We start from the raw sequence: 14311 nt of genomic DNA, 5'->3' as shown, positions 1-14311 counted from the left end.
TATATTATATGTGTTAGGAACCAGAACCACCCACCACAGGCAATTTCAGTAACGTTGGAGTAGGAGAATATGCCCAGAAGCACATAAATTACTCCAGAAGATGGCAGTATTGCTATCAGCTAGCTAACTACTGACTGTAGAAGAAGACCAACCGACACAATCTCAGCCCGGTGACCGACTGCCTGCCTCTGCATCACCGCCACGGATCGAGCCAGGACCCGACCCACAGAACCGGAGTGAAAATGGCGTTCACATTCGCGGCCTTCTGTTACATGCTGGCTCTGCTGCTCACAGCGGCTCTTATCTTCTTCGCTATCTGGCATGTGAGTACACGTTTGGGGCACTGTGAGATAAAGACTTTCGGCCCCTGGCACTAATTACAAAAAGAGCCAGGAACGGCGATTTAAGACCGGGGCTAACGTGTATGCCAGGCCGTCTTTGGGGCATTTCCCCCGGGACGTTTTTAACCGTTTTAACGTCTGGATCTGACGTTAGGTCCATAGCAACTGCCGCGCTTTGAAAAATACGTCAAGTCAACCGTTCTAGAATGAATGGCATTATTACAGTCAGCCGTTGGGCTAGGAGCTAACGTTAGCTAGCAGTAAAAAAAAAACATCAACTAAAAACTATTAAATCGTTTTAACGTAACCCTCTTCTACTATTAATGTGTTATTAACCGTAGTTCTTATAAAATAACACATGTCTAATCATGTATCATGCCTGTTAAATTATTATAGATATTATTATCTGATAGCTTGTTAGCAAGCTTAGCTAACAGTAACGTCAAACTGTGATGGTGCTGTCAATCATCAGAGATTCTGTCTGTTTCCACGACATGTCACAGTTTCTTGTTTTGTTATTGTTTATTTTACTTTCACAATGTCAATATAATCAGTGCAGATTGTAAACTTGACTCAGTGGTGGTGGGTAGTTGAATAAATGTTCTTGAGTACATTTACTCACTTGAGGTAAATCACTTACTATGGAATATAAACAACACTTAAATCAGACTTTAGTTACACCTGCAGTACATTCACAAGCTACCCTGCAGTAAAACATTATTAAAACTAGCTGCACCTTTGATAACACTTGAATGCATGTAATGTTGAATGCATCAATAATTATAATCAAGTAGTAAACTAAGTATATTTTGATGCTTTTGTACTTTTACTTGAGTAACATTTTGAATGCAGGACTTTTACTTATAACATAGTTTTCCTACACTCTGGTACTTCCACTTTTACTTAAATTCAAGCTCTGAGTACTTCTTCCACTTCTGCTTTTACTTTAGTTGATCATTACTCAAAAAGTTACATTGTTAACGTAACACATGTTTACCACATAAATATAGTTTGTTGGTGTAAATGAACATTAATTATGTGTCATTTAGAATAAAGAAAATTACATGGATTGTGGATGTGAACATATTATTAAATATCACGTCATTACGATGTTGTTAGTAGGTTTCAGTTGTAAACGACGAGAATATTTGGCCAATATGTCCTACATTGCTATGAGGGGTAACGCTAGAATATTTTGTCGTATAGTACAAATGTATATCAAAAATATTTTCCAATAATTATTTGATTTCATCCTGGCATTTTACAGGATTTGCTGCAATTGTTTGTGACCATTTTTGTCGGACAAAAATTACAATTAGCAAGCTTCTTTGCTTCTTGGAATTTATAATGGCCGTTTTTCACAATTTTCTTCTATTTAGTAAAATAGATAATAATTGATTCATTGGAGGGGAACATTACAGATAATTTCACAGTGAAAATAACCATTAGTTGCAGACCAATTGGAGACAAAAAAAACATATCTATAGTATGAAGTTACTGCTCTTAGTAAAAGATGTGGCATTACAATAACAAAGTGACATATTGATGATACACACTTATGACGCCTTTAAAACCTGCAAAAGGTTCCACGTATACCATATTAGAATATCCAAAATCTAAGAAGATATCCAGTCTCGTATTATGATATTGTAAGGGCACAACATTTGCATGATGTACCAGACAAATGCTGGTCAAATATGCAAGTTGCTTTTAGATTTGCATCCCACAGGACACAAAAGCAAACGATGGTCATCTATTGAGTGCCAGGTAAAATATAAAATGTACATTCGGTGATAAAATAGTTAATTTTACAGGCTGAAAACGGATGCCCTTGAACATACTATAATTCTCCCATCTTACCGAATCAATTCAAAGCCTTTTTTCATGTGTTCAGCTGCCGTTTGTGATTTCTTACATTGTGATTGTCTTTCTCCCGCTCCAGATAATAGCATTTGATGAGCTCAAGACTGATTACAAGAATCCTATAGATCAGTGTAACACTTTAAATCCGGTAAGTGACTCCACCGTACCTCACACACCCTCCTTGCCTCTTTGCATGCAGAAAAAGCTCTGTTGAAATGTCTTTTTATTTACTTTAGGAGGACTTTATCCGCCTATCTGTCTTTTCTCAATCATTTCTCTGCACTGTTATGCTAAATAACCTGCCTGTTGTGTGAATTCAGTGATCTTTCCAGCTGTAAAAACTCTAATGCTTTTGTTTTGTCCTAATCTGCTTCTATTTGTTTTACACTTGACAAAAAGACAATTGAAAAGGTCAAAAAGATTAAGAGAATCAAATTTGCATTAAAGGTTTGTACCAGTCTTTAAAATGCTCGCTCAGTTCAACTCAAGTCTGCAGTCTTGTCATTTTGCACGGAGAAGTGTTTGCAAACGTCTTTTCAGTTAACTAATCTCAGAGTTAAAGCCGGAGTTTAGCCCGGGATTAGACGACAGGTTTCTTTTTCCTGTAAAATATTTTATATTTTAGTGACTGATGATTTTCTTAAGCCTTTTAAAGTGTTGCTTTAAGGGTTCGAGCATTAATGGAAATTAAAGATTGTGCTTTTTTTATTGTTTACACCTCATGTAACCATTTGTTTAGGTGCATATTTAGATTGTAAGAGCCACAGTGTGTGTTAGGGCTTTGCAATTAATCGTATTTTAATCTCGATTTTGGCTTGCAACGATTACGAAAACAAAGTAATCGAAATAAAACGATTATTATTTTTATTTTTAAAAAAAATGTAGTTGCATTATTGTTTTGTTTTGTTATTGGTTTTTCAGTTGAATTATAAAGTTCAGGGTAATCAACTGTTAAAAACACACTGTTCACATATTTTTTTCAATAAATTGATGTTTTCAAAGTAAATGGATAATCGTTTTTAATAATCGTGATATCAATTATTGACCAAAATAATCGTGATTAGGATTTTTGCCATAATCGCACAGCCCTAGTTTACACCTCATGTAACTATTTGTTTAGGTGCATATTTAGATTTTAAGAGTGTGTAGAAGTGGCAATTTTATTATTTGAAGTGTAGCTGTTAACTGAAAAGACTTGCAAATGCTCAAACATGCATGATCTTTATTACAACCTACCCTTTGTTGCAAATAGTGTTACAGTTATCGCAATAGTATATCCCCAGTCAGAAAAATCTGAAAACTTGTCGTGAGTTTGAGATTAAAAAGTATATTGACCCCGGCCCTGAAAAAGCTTTTAAATCACAGTATTATAAAGTAGTAAAGATATCAATTCAAGCAGGATTTTTCTAGCTAAGCTTTTTGAATAGCGGGAACTCTGAGCTGTGGATCATGGTACAGCTTGATTGTTGAAGTGTATGCTGCAGTTTGATTCATCAATTAGAAAAACAAAGCCACCATTTTGAACTCAATTCTGTCTCGGGCTGTACCGAAAAGTTTAAAACTTCATTAATTATCCATCATTTATGTGAGTTTAAAACATTTTGTTTCTAAGAAACCAGGAGATGCTGCTGTCTGCTAATACATGTTGTGCGCTAAAACTTTTTAAAATTGTTTTATTTAAATTAATTTATACATTTAAGTAAAACATTTTTTGATTTACCATTAAACATTTATTTTTGTTGATACTAATTTTAAGTGCAATGCAGATGAACATCATTAAATGGAGACAGTGGGTGTTTCTCAATGTCGAGGTCGCTTCCTTGGTAGCACATGTCTTCTGAGTCACTTCCTTCAGAAGCGAGGCAAGAATCCTTCCTGGCATTCGGAAAACGAAGAGTGGAACAGGCGAGCAAGTGTGCAGGTGTGCGTCATCTGAGAGGCCCCGCCTTACATTTTCCGCCACAGATTTGGGGAAATTGGTCCGTGCGCAAAGCATTGTGGGGATTTTAAGACCGGAGTCTACACATGTGCAGCCTCGAAATTTCTCGCTACGAAGGACGCCGGCCTCGGTAGGATTCCAAGTATGCTGGACATTGGAACAGTCCTTCGGCGGCACTCGACGTAGTATGCTTGAAATAGTGGCTTCCTCGACATTGAGAAACACCCAGTGACAGTGTTTAATACATTTTAATACAAGTTCAGCAATTTTGTACCTAATTTGATTTTATCAAATTATATTTATTTAAATATCGGTCTTGGTTATTTATAGATATTGGACTTAAATTATTTGTTGCTTCTAGCCTTTTAAAAAAAAAGCGTTTTCACTGCGTTCTAAAAAGCTTTTGCCCTCCCGCTTACCACACATAAAGAACGTGCACTAATGAGTACGGCTCATAAAGGAAGTTCGTATAATCAAATCTAATCGGATTCATAAAATTGATTTAAAATGTAGGTTTTTTTTTCAGGATGAGGACAACCATTAATACTACGACAGACGTGTGCAGCTTCGTTGGCAAACCTCAAGCTTAAGAGTGTGAAAAATAAAGACATTCGGTGCAGCCCTAGTTTTGGCTCCAGCCTCGTCGCCTGCGGTTCTGAGCAGATGGCGGCAGAATCCCAACACACAGCAATATTTAGCAGCAGCTGATTGGTTAGTGATTTCAGGAGTAGGAGGAGAGATTTTAGTTTTAAACATACATTCCTCCGTCTCTAATCCTCAGTTCTTTCTGCAGTTTTTGTCTTTTTGTGTGAGGAGGATGTGAGCTGCAGTGTTTCTGCTCTTGTTTTGGATTTGGCAGCACAGTGCAGGATTTCCACTCCTCCCTTTCCTGCACCTTTCCCTCACCTTTCCATCTGTGGACTGCCTTCCCCCCCCCCCTCCGCCCTCTGCACTTTTTGAATGCATGGCTTCCATGTGGTGCCTCCATCTGCCCCCCCCACCACAGTGAGCTGCTGCTGCATCCTCACTGCTCTCAGCATGGTCCTGTTTACAGTGTGTTTGTCAGGACGCTCTGCCGTCACTGCATACACAAAGATAAATATTCTGCAGAACAAGTCTTTGATGGGGTTCCCCTTTTGATCTGTGGTCAGATTTGATTAGCCGTGACATGTAACCAGGGTGGGAAATAAGCCTTTTTTATCCACCTGCAACAACCTCCTAGATTTTTTTAATTCCACTAGTAACTCGCTTTATTTAACACAATTATAAGTCGGTGATAAAGCAGGATGCACGATGTCTAATATGTACATGTTTGCTACAGATAAGACAACTAATATTTTCAATGTCAAGTAAGTAATTAACACAAATGCATCATGGCACAACTCTCTTGCTGCTTGATACAAAAGGATAACCGTTTTGATGACTAGTTTACACAACGTACTCTAATTGTAAGCCTCTTGGATACAGTTTGTTGCTGGTGTGAGACAAGCAAGCTTTATCCACGTCTAACAATCACAATCCTTCATTAACGAATAGGAGACACATGCAGAAAAGTAACATTTGGTTTCAAAAGAAATGTAACAACAGTCATGTGGGAAAGATGTGGCTACAAAAGGATCGACCAAATCAGGAAGCATTGGTGCAATATCGTGCAGCCCTATCTTCCTCTGAAACAGAAACAAATATGTATTAGTTATCATTTCTGAATGATATCTAATAACGCATTTCTCAACATGCAGTATATCGTGCATCCCTAGTGCTAAAAGCTACCTGGCTGCAGTCACACATTAAGCAGAGGACATCTGGAGGTAATGATAACCCTCACTGTGGGAGATGATAGCCAGCCAAGTGGGGTCTTTTCTCCTCATGTTAGTGTTAAAATCACTCTCATTTTGCAGGTGGCAGGCCTTCATTTCCCTCCCTGTTAACTGTGTTACGCAGTATGTCAGATGGGTGCATGATGAAGCACTGTTTACATATGTAACCTGCAGCAGAGGGGCATGAGAGTGCGACAGGAGGCTTAATAACATATTGCATTGTTAATTAAAGCAGCTCATTAATATTTCACTCCTCCTGTCTCTGACTCTCTGTGGAGCTGACTGCAGTTAAAATAGCTCTTTGTAAAGAGGCCTCATTATCTCTGTCACTTCAATGAATGATTAAGTCTTTAGTGAGGCAATTTGACTGGCAGTAAACGAGTATACAGGGTTATAAGAACAAGGAGGTTCACGGTTAAATGCTCGTGTATTTTAACATGTTGTTTTTATTTTGCTCTGTTTTTAAGCTGGTTCTCCCAGAGTATCTCATCCATTTCTTCTTCTGCGTGATGTTCTTCTGCGCGGCCGAGTGGCTGACGCTCTCTCTCAACCTGCCGCTGTTCGCCTATCATGTCTGGAGGTGGGTATCGCTCATAAATGAATAACCAGTTAGAATGCTTTATCTATTAATACACGATGAGCCATTTAGTGTGCAGGACAAAGTACAGAATAGTCAGATTCAAGGAGGTATATCATGTTCCCGTTTGAATTATTTCATTTTAGGATAATTCACATCAAGTTTTAAGTTCTGCTTTTCTCTATTTAATATCAAATTAAAGTAATATCTCTGGGATATGGACTGACAACAACACAGCTGAAGACATCACCTTGGACTCTGAGTAACGAGAATAAATAAAACCAAACTATTAATCTAGAAAATTATCAGCAGATTAAAGCGATACTAAAAATAATCGTTAGCCATAACAGCGTGCAGGGAAAACTGATTTGTTAAAACCTCCTGAACCATGGACACTGCAGGAATCCTAACTGGGAGAAGCTAAAGACTACAACTCCCATGATGCCTTGCAGCTGGCTGACAATGACCATGTCTTTGTGTCCCCGTGCTGCAGGTATATGAGCAGACCGGTGATGAGCAGTCCGGGGCTCTACGACCCGACCACCATCATGAACGCTGACATCCTGGCCTTCTGTCAAAAAGAAGGCTGGTGCAAACTGGCTTTCTACCTGCTGTCCTTCTTCTACTATCTCTACGGGTACAGAAACTCTTTTTAACTTGGTTGTAAAGTGATTTTCTTTTAAAAATAATTTTATCTGGGGATATGTAGTTTGTAACAATCATGGAGTTAACTTCATCTAGGGCAATCTGCCATATTTCTAAATGTAAAAAGTCTAGAGCAGATTGGGTTTGGTGCTTATTTGCCTTCGAAACTCACAATTATTATGTTGTTGAATTTTGCTGCTGTAATTCAGCGGCAAAATTCAACTGATTTCAGATGGGATTTAATTGCAAAAGTGGGTCAAAAAGGATGCCAGATAACGGGATAATGATTAAGAATAGTAAAACGTCTGAACTCCTGATCAGGGAGTTCTGGTTGCAGGACGACAGCTTTTAAAACGCTTCATTCAGACCGTGGCTAACATTGTAGCTCATGTTTATGGAGTAATGCTTGAACGCAGCATAATGCAAGTCAATCGCACTTCTGTCAATTTTACTTTGATATATTTTAACAATATAGCATTATAATGTTAACAGGTGAGTTTACTCTCTCCTATCATTTTTTTAAAGCCTTGCTATCAAACTATAAGCTCCCAGGACCAGAGGTACCAACGCGGTTTGTGAATTTAAGCATCGACTTGCTATCGAATTATTGTTTCTTGTGACGTCCCTACACCTTATAATAGAACGACCCTTAGGTGAGAAATCCAACGTCCCTTTACGTTAAATTCAACCCCTAATTGTTTTCTAGGACATTATGACCCTGAAATTTAAAATCTGAAATCCCTTAACTGTAGAATCCAATATCCCTTAACTGTTTTATTAATGACCCTTAACTATAAAATCCAACACCCCACAAATATATTATAGAATGTAACAACCCTCAGATGTCAAATCCAAAATCCCTTAACAGTAAAATTCTACCTACCTTAACTGTTTTATAGGTCATAATGACCCTCCGATGTTAAATCCAAAATCCCTTAACTGTTATATCCAACGTCCCTTAACTGTTTTATAGACATAACAGCCCTTAACTATAAAATCCAACATCCCTTAACCCTAAAATTACCCTCCCTTAACTGTGTTATTTGACATTACGACCCTTAACTATAAAATCCAACATCCCTTAACCCTAAAATCCACCCTCCCTTAACTGTGTTATTTGACATAACGGCCCTTAACTATAAAATCCAACATCCCTTAACTATAAAATCCACCCTCCCTTAACTGTATTTTAGGACATTATAGCCTGAGATTTCAGATCCAAAATCCCTTAAGTGTAAAATCAACATCCTTTAGCTGTATTATAGGACAAAATGACCCTCCGACGTTAAATCCAAAATCCCTTAACTGTTATATCCAACGTCCCTTAACTGTTTTATAGGACATGACCTCTAAAGTAAAATCCAACATCCCGTAACCCTAAAATCCACCCTCCCTTAACTGTGTTATTTGGACATTACGACCCTTAACTATAAAATCCAACATCCCTTAACCCTAAAATCCACTTTCCCTTAACTGTGCTATTTGACATAACGGCCCTTAACCCTAAAATCCACCCTCCCTTAACTGTGTTATTTGACATTACGACCCTTAACTATAAAATCCAACATCCCTTAACCCTAAAATCCACCCTCCCTTAACTGTGTTATTTGACATTACGACCCTTAACTATAAAATCCAACATCCCTTAACCCTAAAATCCACCCTCCCTTAACTGTGTTATTTGACATAACGGCCCTTAACCCTAAAATCCACCCTCCCTTAACTGTGTTATATGACATAACGACCCTTAACTATAAAATCCAACATCCCTTAACCCTAAAATCCACCCTCCCTTAACTGTGTTATTTGACATAACGGCCCTTAACTATAAAATCCAACATCCCTTAACTGTATTTTAGGACATTATAGCCTGAGATTTCAAATCCAAAACCCCTTAAGTGTAAAATCAACATCCCTTAGCTGTATTATAGGACAAAATGACTCGAGATTTAGAATCCAACATCCCTCAACGCCCTTAACTGTAAAAACCAACCTCCCTTAGCTGTTATATCCAACGTCCCTTAGCTGTTTTATAGGTCCTAATGACCCCTGAGATGTAAAATCCAACATTTGTAGGTGTCCAACTTGTTCTTTCTTGTTTCTAACAGGATGATCTATGTTCTGGTGAGCTCCTAAAGGAAGCTGAAGGATGCCAGAAAGCAGACGCTGATGATGTTAGTGCGGGAAACTGGACCGACGCTCAGAAACACCTGACAACAGACGAACTCTCAAAACCCCCCTTACACACACACACACACACACACACACACGCGCGCAAAAACAGCGCATTTCCGGAAACATGAACCCCGATTTAAAGAGAATATCTCGTTGCAGCGTTCCTCTCATAGCACTAGTTAAAATGTTTTGGAAACTAAGGAAAAACCTGAAGGACAAGTTCATTTTTCTTCCTTTTTATTGATGTGGTGATTTTGATGCTTTGGGATTTAAATAAAGTTTGTTTTTTTTCTCCCAGATTTTGAGTGTTTACAACTATAGGCAGACGGTTGCCGCGTTAGCTTTTCCTGTGAATTAGATTCTGGGCTTTTAGCAGCTAAATTATACCTGCAGCGTGATTCATTATCGACACTAAAACCAGTAGTTAAATGCAGACGAGACTTAAGAAAAATGTACGTTTTTTTGGGAGTTACAGTGACGTGCATTGGTTTGAAATCACTTAGTGAGGCGTGTTGCACGGGGACAATCATAACGTGGTTGTCGCATCAGTTTTTAATCTGATATATTTAGACGTGCATCACATCAAGTAATCCCTGTTAATACGGTGGCTGGCGGGTGCAAACGTGTTGCAACGGCCCAAAACGCTCCATGGCCAACACATTACAGATTCAGAAACGATGCAAATATGGAAACATCAACAAACTCTGCAAGAAGCTCAACGGGAACCAGGGGACACTAATAAGTGACGCACACAGCTGGGAGACCAGGGGACACTAATAAGTGACGCACACAGCTGGGACCGGAGCACTTGGTGAGTCACGTTTAATCCTGAACGTCACCAAGCGCTCCGGTCCCAACTGTGTGCGTCACTCTTTAGTGTCCCCTGGTCTCCCAGCTGTGTGCGTCACTCTTTAGTGTCCCCTGGTCTCCAGCTGTGTGCGTCACTCTTTAGTGTCCCCTGGTCTCCGTTGTGTTTTCAGCTTCTTGCAGCGTTTTGTATTTGCAGCGTTTGGTTTCTGCAGCTTTTAGTAAACGCTGCGCATGTTTCCTCAAGTTGGTGAATGTTTTCTTTATCGCTGCATGTTTCCTCAAGTTGGTAAAGATGTTTCTTCACGTGTTTTGGCACATATGCAGCGTGTTTCTCCTGATGGAAATGTTTCAGGGCCGTTGTAGCGCGTTCCCACCCGTCGGCCATTGTATGTGAAATCCATGGCAATATGTTTCTTAAGTGTGAATCCAGAGTAGCCAGCAATGTGTTGTGACTTGTATTTCTGTACTAAATTAAGGGTAAACTCAACAGTATATTCATATGTTCAGCATTAATGAGCAACACTGTTCTTCTGATTTAGAAATTTGGTAGAAAACTTGCTATACTGTTGAATGTACCTTTTTACATTTCCTTTGTTTTTGTGCTTTCTGTTCATTTCAGCACCAAATATTCCATCGTTAGGAACTTCAGTGTTTATTTATTGTTTTTGTTTTTTTATGTCTCCAAGATATCAAACACTCCTCGCAGTGTCGGGTCATTATCCAGCAGTTTAGAGTTGAGGCCGTTAGACAGGACGTTTTCATAAATACTCCTGAGTATTTATTGCCATTTATCAGGGAACGGGAGACTGAACATTTTTATGTATTCATTCATGTCACATCTAGAAAATGACAACTTGAGTTTATTTGAATCTAAATAAAAAAAACTATCCCACTCTGTTTTCTGGACTCAAATGATATGTTTTTTTTTTTTTAAAGGGAAATTAGTACATGGCTCCTACAGCTTGTTGCATGTTAGATTTAAAGGTCACCTATGATGGTATTTGTAGGCAATAGCATAGGTCTCAGATATATAAAAAACATGTCTATAAAGTGTTTTGCTCAAAATACAAAACAGCTCACCCATTCTAGCCATGCCTCATATCCCTCTATTTCACTTCCCGTTTCAAAAGTGCTGATTCTGGGTATAAAGCTTAATAAAAAAAAAAATTTGATAAAAAAGAGGGGCGGAGCTTATGCCTGCTCATGCGGGAGATTCTACCGGCAGATACTGCCGTGATGAAACGCCATATCATGGATTTTCCTGCTTCTTCACACACATGCTGGGTGTTTCTCAATGTCAAGGAAGGATGCTCCAGAGCCACTATTTCAAGGATGCTATGTCATCGAGTCCCGCCGAAGGACTGTTCCGTGGTCCAGGCTCTTGGAATTCTACCGAGCCCGGTGTCCTTCGTAGAAATTTCGAGGCTGCACGTATCCTCCGCGGTCTTAAAATCCCCACAATGCTTTGCGCACGGACCAATTTCCCAAATCTGTGGCGGAAAATGTAAGGCGGGGCCTCTCATATGACGCACACTTGCTCGCCTGTTCCACTCTTCGTTCTCAGAATGCCAGGAAGCCAGGATTCTTCCCTAGCTTCTGAAGGACCTGACTCGGAAGACTTGTCCTACCAAGGAAGCGTCCTCGACATTGAGAAACACCCGCTCTCTCCAGTACAGGTTAGCTCTGAGTGTTAGCGATGCTAATGTAAACACCGACCATATTACGTCCAAAACAGTCAGGCATTGTTTCTGATAGCAACGTTTCTGATTGGGCCGTGGGTCCACATTTCAGATATTACGTCATATCGGACGCAAATCTGGATCAGCTCCGTTGTTACCCGTTTTTAGAGATTTGGGTACGGAGGAAAAGAGAGAGGGTTTTATTTTCTGACGCTGCGTGAGTTCCCTGACACACATTGATGTATAGAAGACATCAAAAAGTGCATTTCGCATGATAGGTCCCCTTTAATTCTTTGAGTGACAATCAGGATTTACAACTTTTAAGAAAATCAACTACTAAGGGTGAGGGATCATTTTAAGTCAAGTTCACCCGAAACTGTATTAATGGGAGAGGAATTTTAACCCAAATATTTTGAGGTTTCCAAAAAGTTCTATTTTTTTAAATGAAAGAAAATTAAGACAAAAAGCATAATTGTATGTATTTTAAAGACATTTTATTTACAAATAATTTCTAATATACTTACATTTTATTCAAGGTTCTGTGGAAATGTTTTAAATATTTTTCCGATGATTACTGATTTGTGTTAATATTTTGACCTCAGTTACGTTTATTATAATTGAAAGCTGTTTAAAAAGGTAAAAGAATAATGATGAAAAAACAGGAAAAGCATTTTTCAAAGATATTTATTACCAATACGTCTAATCTTATGATAATTGAGTTCAAAGCCTTTTTTAAACATTTTAAGGATCTGTGCGATTCTCCTCTGGAAGCCAGTAGATATGCAATTAAAACAATGTATATAGCACCTTGCCAATAACATGTAGCAGTAAAGTACCAGCTTGCAAAGTTACAAATATGGAGAAAAATTCAGAAGATGCAGCTGATTGGATACACGTTTCTATAAAGACAGAAAGCCCTCCAGTTTAACAAAAAAAAAACACACACACACACACACACACACACACACACACACACACACACACACACACACACACACACACACACACACACACACACACACACACACACACACACACACACACACACACACACACACACACACACACACACACACACACACACACACGTTAGCGGAAATACATATTTAATTTTCACCGCGACGCGCCGCGCTCTGTGGAAACCTCTCTGCTCTGCTGGTACGCTGCGAAGCTTTCCCGAAACTCATGCAGGAAGTTGTATTGCTGCGGGGAAATGTGATGGAACGTTGTTACTTCACATGTTTGCTCATTGAATATGAAAGCAAAAGAAATTGAACATAGTCAAAGCAAACAAACCGATTATAAGAACATAACTAAATTATCTGGAGCACATTTTGAGTTTTTTTTATTATCACGTACTAGGTAAAAGATGCAGCCTTAAAGGTCCCCTATTAAACTGTTTTTCATCAATATATTACAGGTCTCAGATATATACAAAACATGTCTCTGATTGGCTCCAAACACCAAACAGGTCATTGCAGCATTACCCATAATCCCCTCTGTTTCAGCCTGTTTCCAAAGTGCTGATTCTCTGTCTGTTACTTTAGATGAAAATAAGGAGCCCCTCCCCACGCCCCTCTGAGAGACATTTGGTTACAAAGAACTCAATGGTGCTCTAGGAGGAGATTCAGGTGATAAGGGGGGGGGGGGGGGTTACCTTGGTTGCTGATTGGCTAATGGTTACACAAGACAAAACATCGTTATGACATCATAAAGTGGCCAAAATCTGATCAGCTCATTTTCAGACAGGTTTTTATAGAAATGGATCAAAAAGAGAGAGAATCTTTGTTCCTGAAACTTTCAGAGTCTCTTTACACAGAGGGGACACATGTTGATGTAGAAGAGACATGAAGAAGAGGGGACACATGTTGATGTAGAAGAGACATGAAGAAGAGGGGACACATGTTGATGTAGAAGAGACATGAAGAAGAGGGGACATGAAGAAGAGGGGACACATGTTGATGTAGAAGAGACATGAAGAAGAGGGGACACATGTTGATGTAGAAGAGACATGAAGAAGAGGGGACACATGTTGATGTAGAAGAGACATGAAGAAGAGGGGACACATGTTGATGTAGAAGAGACATGAAGAAGAGGGGACACATATTGATGTAGAAGAGACATGAAGAAGAGGGGATACATGTTGATGTAGAAGAGACATGAAGAAGAGGGGACACATGTTGATGTAGAAGAGACATGAAGAAGAGGGGACACATGTTGATGTAGAAGAGACATGAAGAAGAGGGGACACATGTTGATGTAGAAGAGACATGAAGAAGAGGGGACACATGTTGATGTGGAAGAGACATGAAGAAGAGGGGACACATGTTGATGTGGAAGAGACATGAAGAAGAGGGGATACATGTTGATGTAGAAGAGACATGAAGAAGAGGGGGACACATGTTGATGTAGAAGAGACATGAAGAAGAGGGGACACATGTTTATAGAAGAGACATGAAGAAGGG

General features: G+C 39.1%; 2 protein-coding genes across 4 annotated transcripts in view; one reads left to right on the top strand and one right to left on the bottom strand.

Annotated features, from left to right (window-relative positions):
• The first annotated feature begins 112 nt into the window (after positions 1 to 112).
• Positions 113 to 12825, top strand: cnih1 (cornichon family AMPA receptor auxiliary protein 1). Of its 3 annotated transcripts, XR_004567109.1 has the most exons (7): positions 120 to 323; positions 2284 to 2352; positions 2604 to 2651; positions 6428 to 6540; positions 7031 to 7174; positions 9291 to 9452; positions 12785 to 12825. XR_004567109.1 is itself a non-coding variant. In XM_034197663.1 (6 exons), exons 1-6 carry the CDS (start codon positions 243 to 245, stop codon positions 9316 to 9318), a joined length of 483 nt encoding a protein of 160 aa, XP_034053554.1. In that variant the 5' UTR covers positions 121 to 242; the 3' UTR covers positions 9319 to 11064. The 3 variants fall into 3 exon arrangements, 2 of the variants coding, with proteins under 2 accessions (XP_034053566.1, XP_034053554.1); XM_034197663.1 differs by lacking the exon at positions 12785 to 12825 and having other exon boundaries at positions 121 to 323; positions 9291 to 11064; XM_034197675.1 differs by lacking the exons at positions 2604 to 2651; positions 12785 to 12825 and having other exon boundaries at positions 113 to 323; positions 9291 to 11064.
• The window catches only part of cdkn3 (cyclin-dependent kinase inhibitor 3), a 10913-nt gene continuing 9116 nt past the window's right edge, over positions 12515 to 14311 (bottom strand). Inside the window, exon 8 of the mRNA XM_034197650.1 lies at positions 12515 to 13049. Within this exon, the coding sequence (XP_034053541.1) occupies positions 12960 to 13049 (90 nt within the window). The 3' untranslated portion in view covers positions 12515 to 12959. The remainder of the gene's footprint in view (positions 13050 to 14311) is intronic.

Source organism: Gymnodraco acuticeps, unplaced genomic scaffold (assembly GCF_902827175.1).
Source record: "Gymnodraco acuticeps unplaced genomic scaffold, fGymAcu1.1, whole genome shotgun sequence".
NCBI lineage: Eukaryota > Metazoa > Chordata > Actinopteri > Perciformes > Bathydraconidae > Gymnodraco > Gymnodraco acuticeps.
Note: the sequence above shows the minus strand (reverse complement) of the source record. Positions and strands in the feature narration are given on the sequence as shown.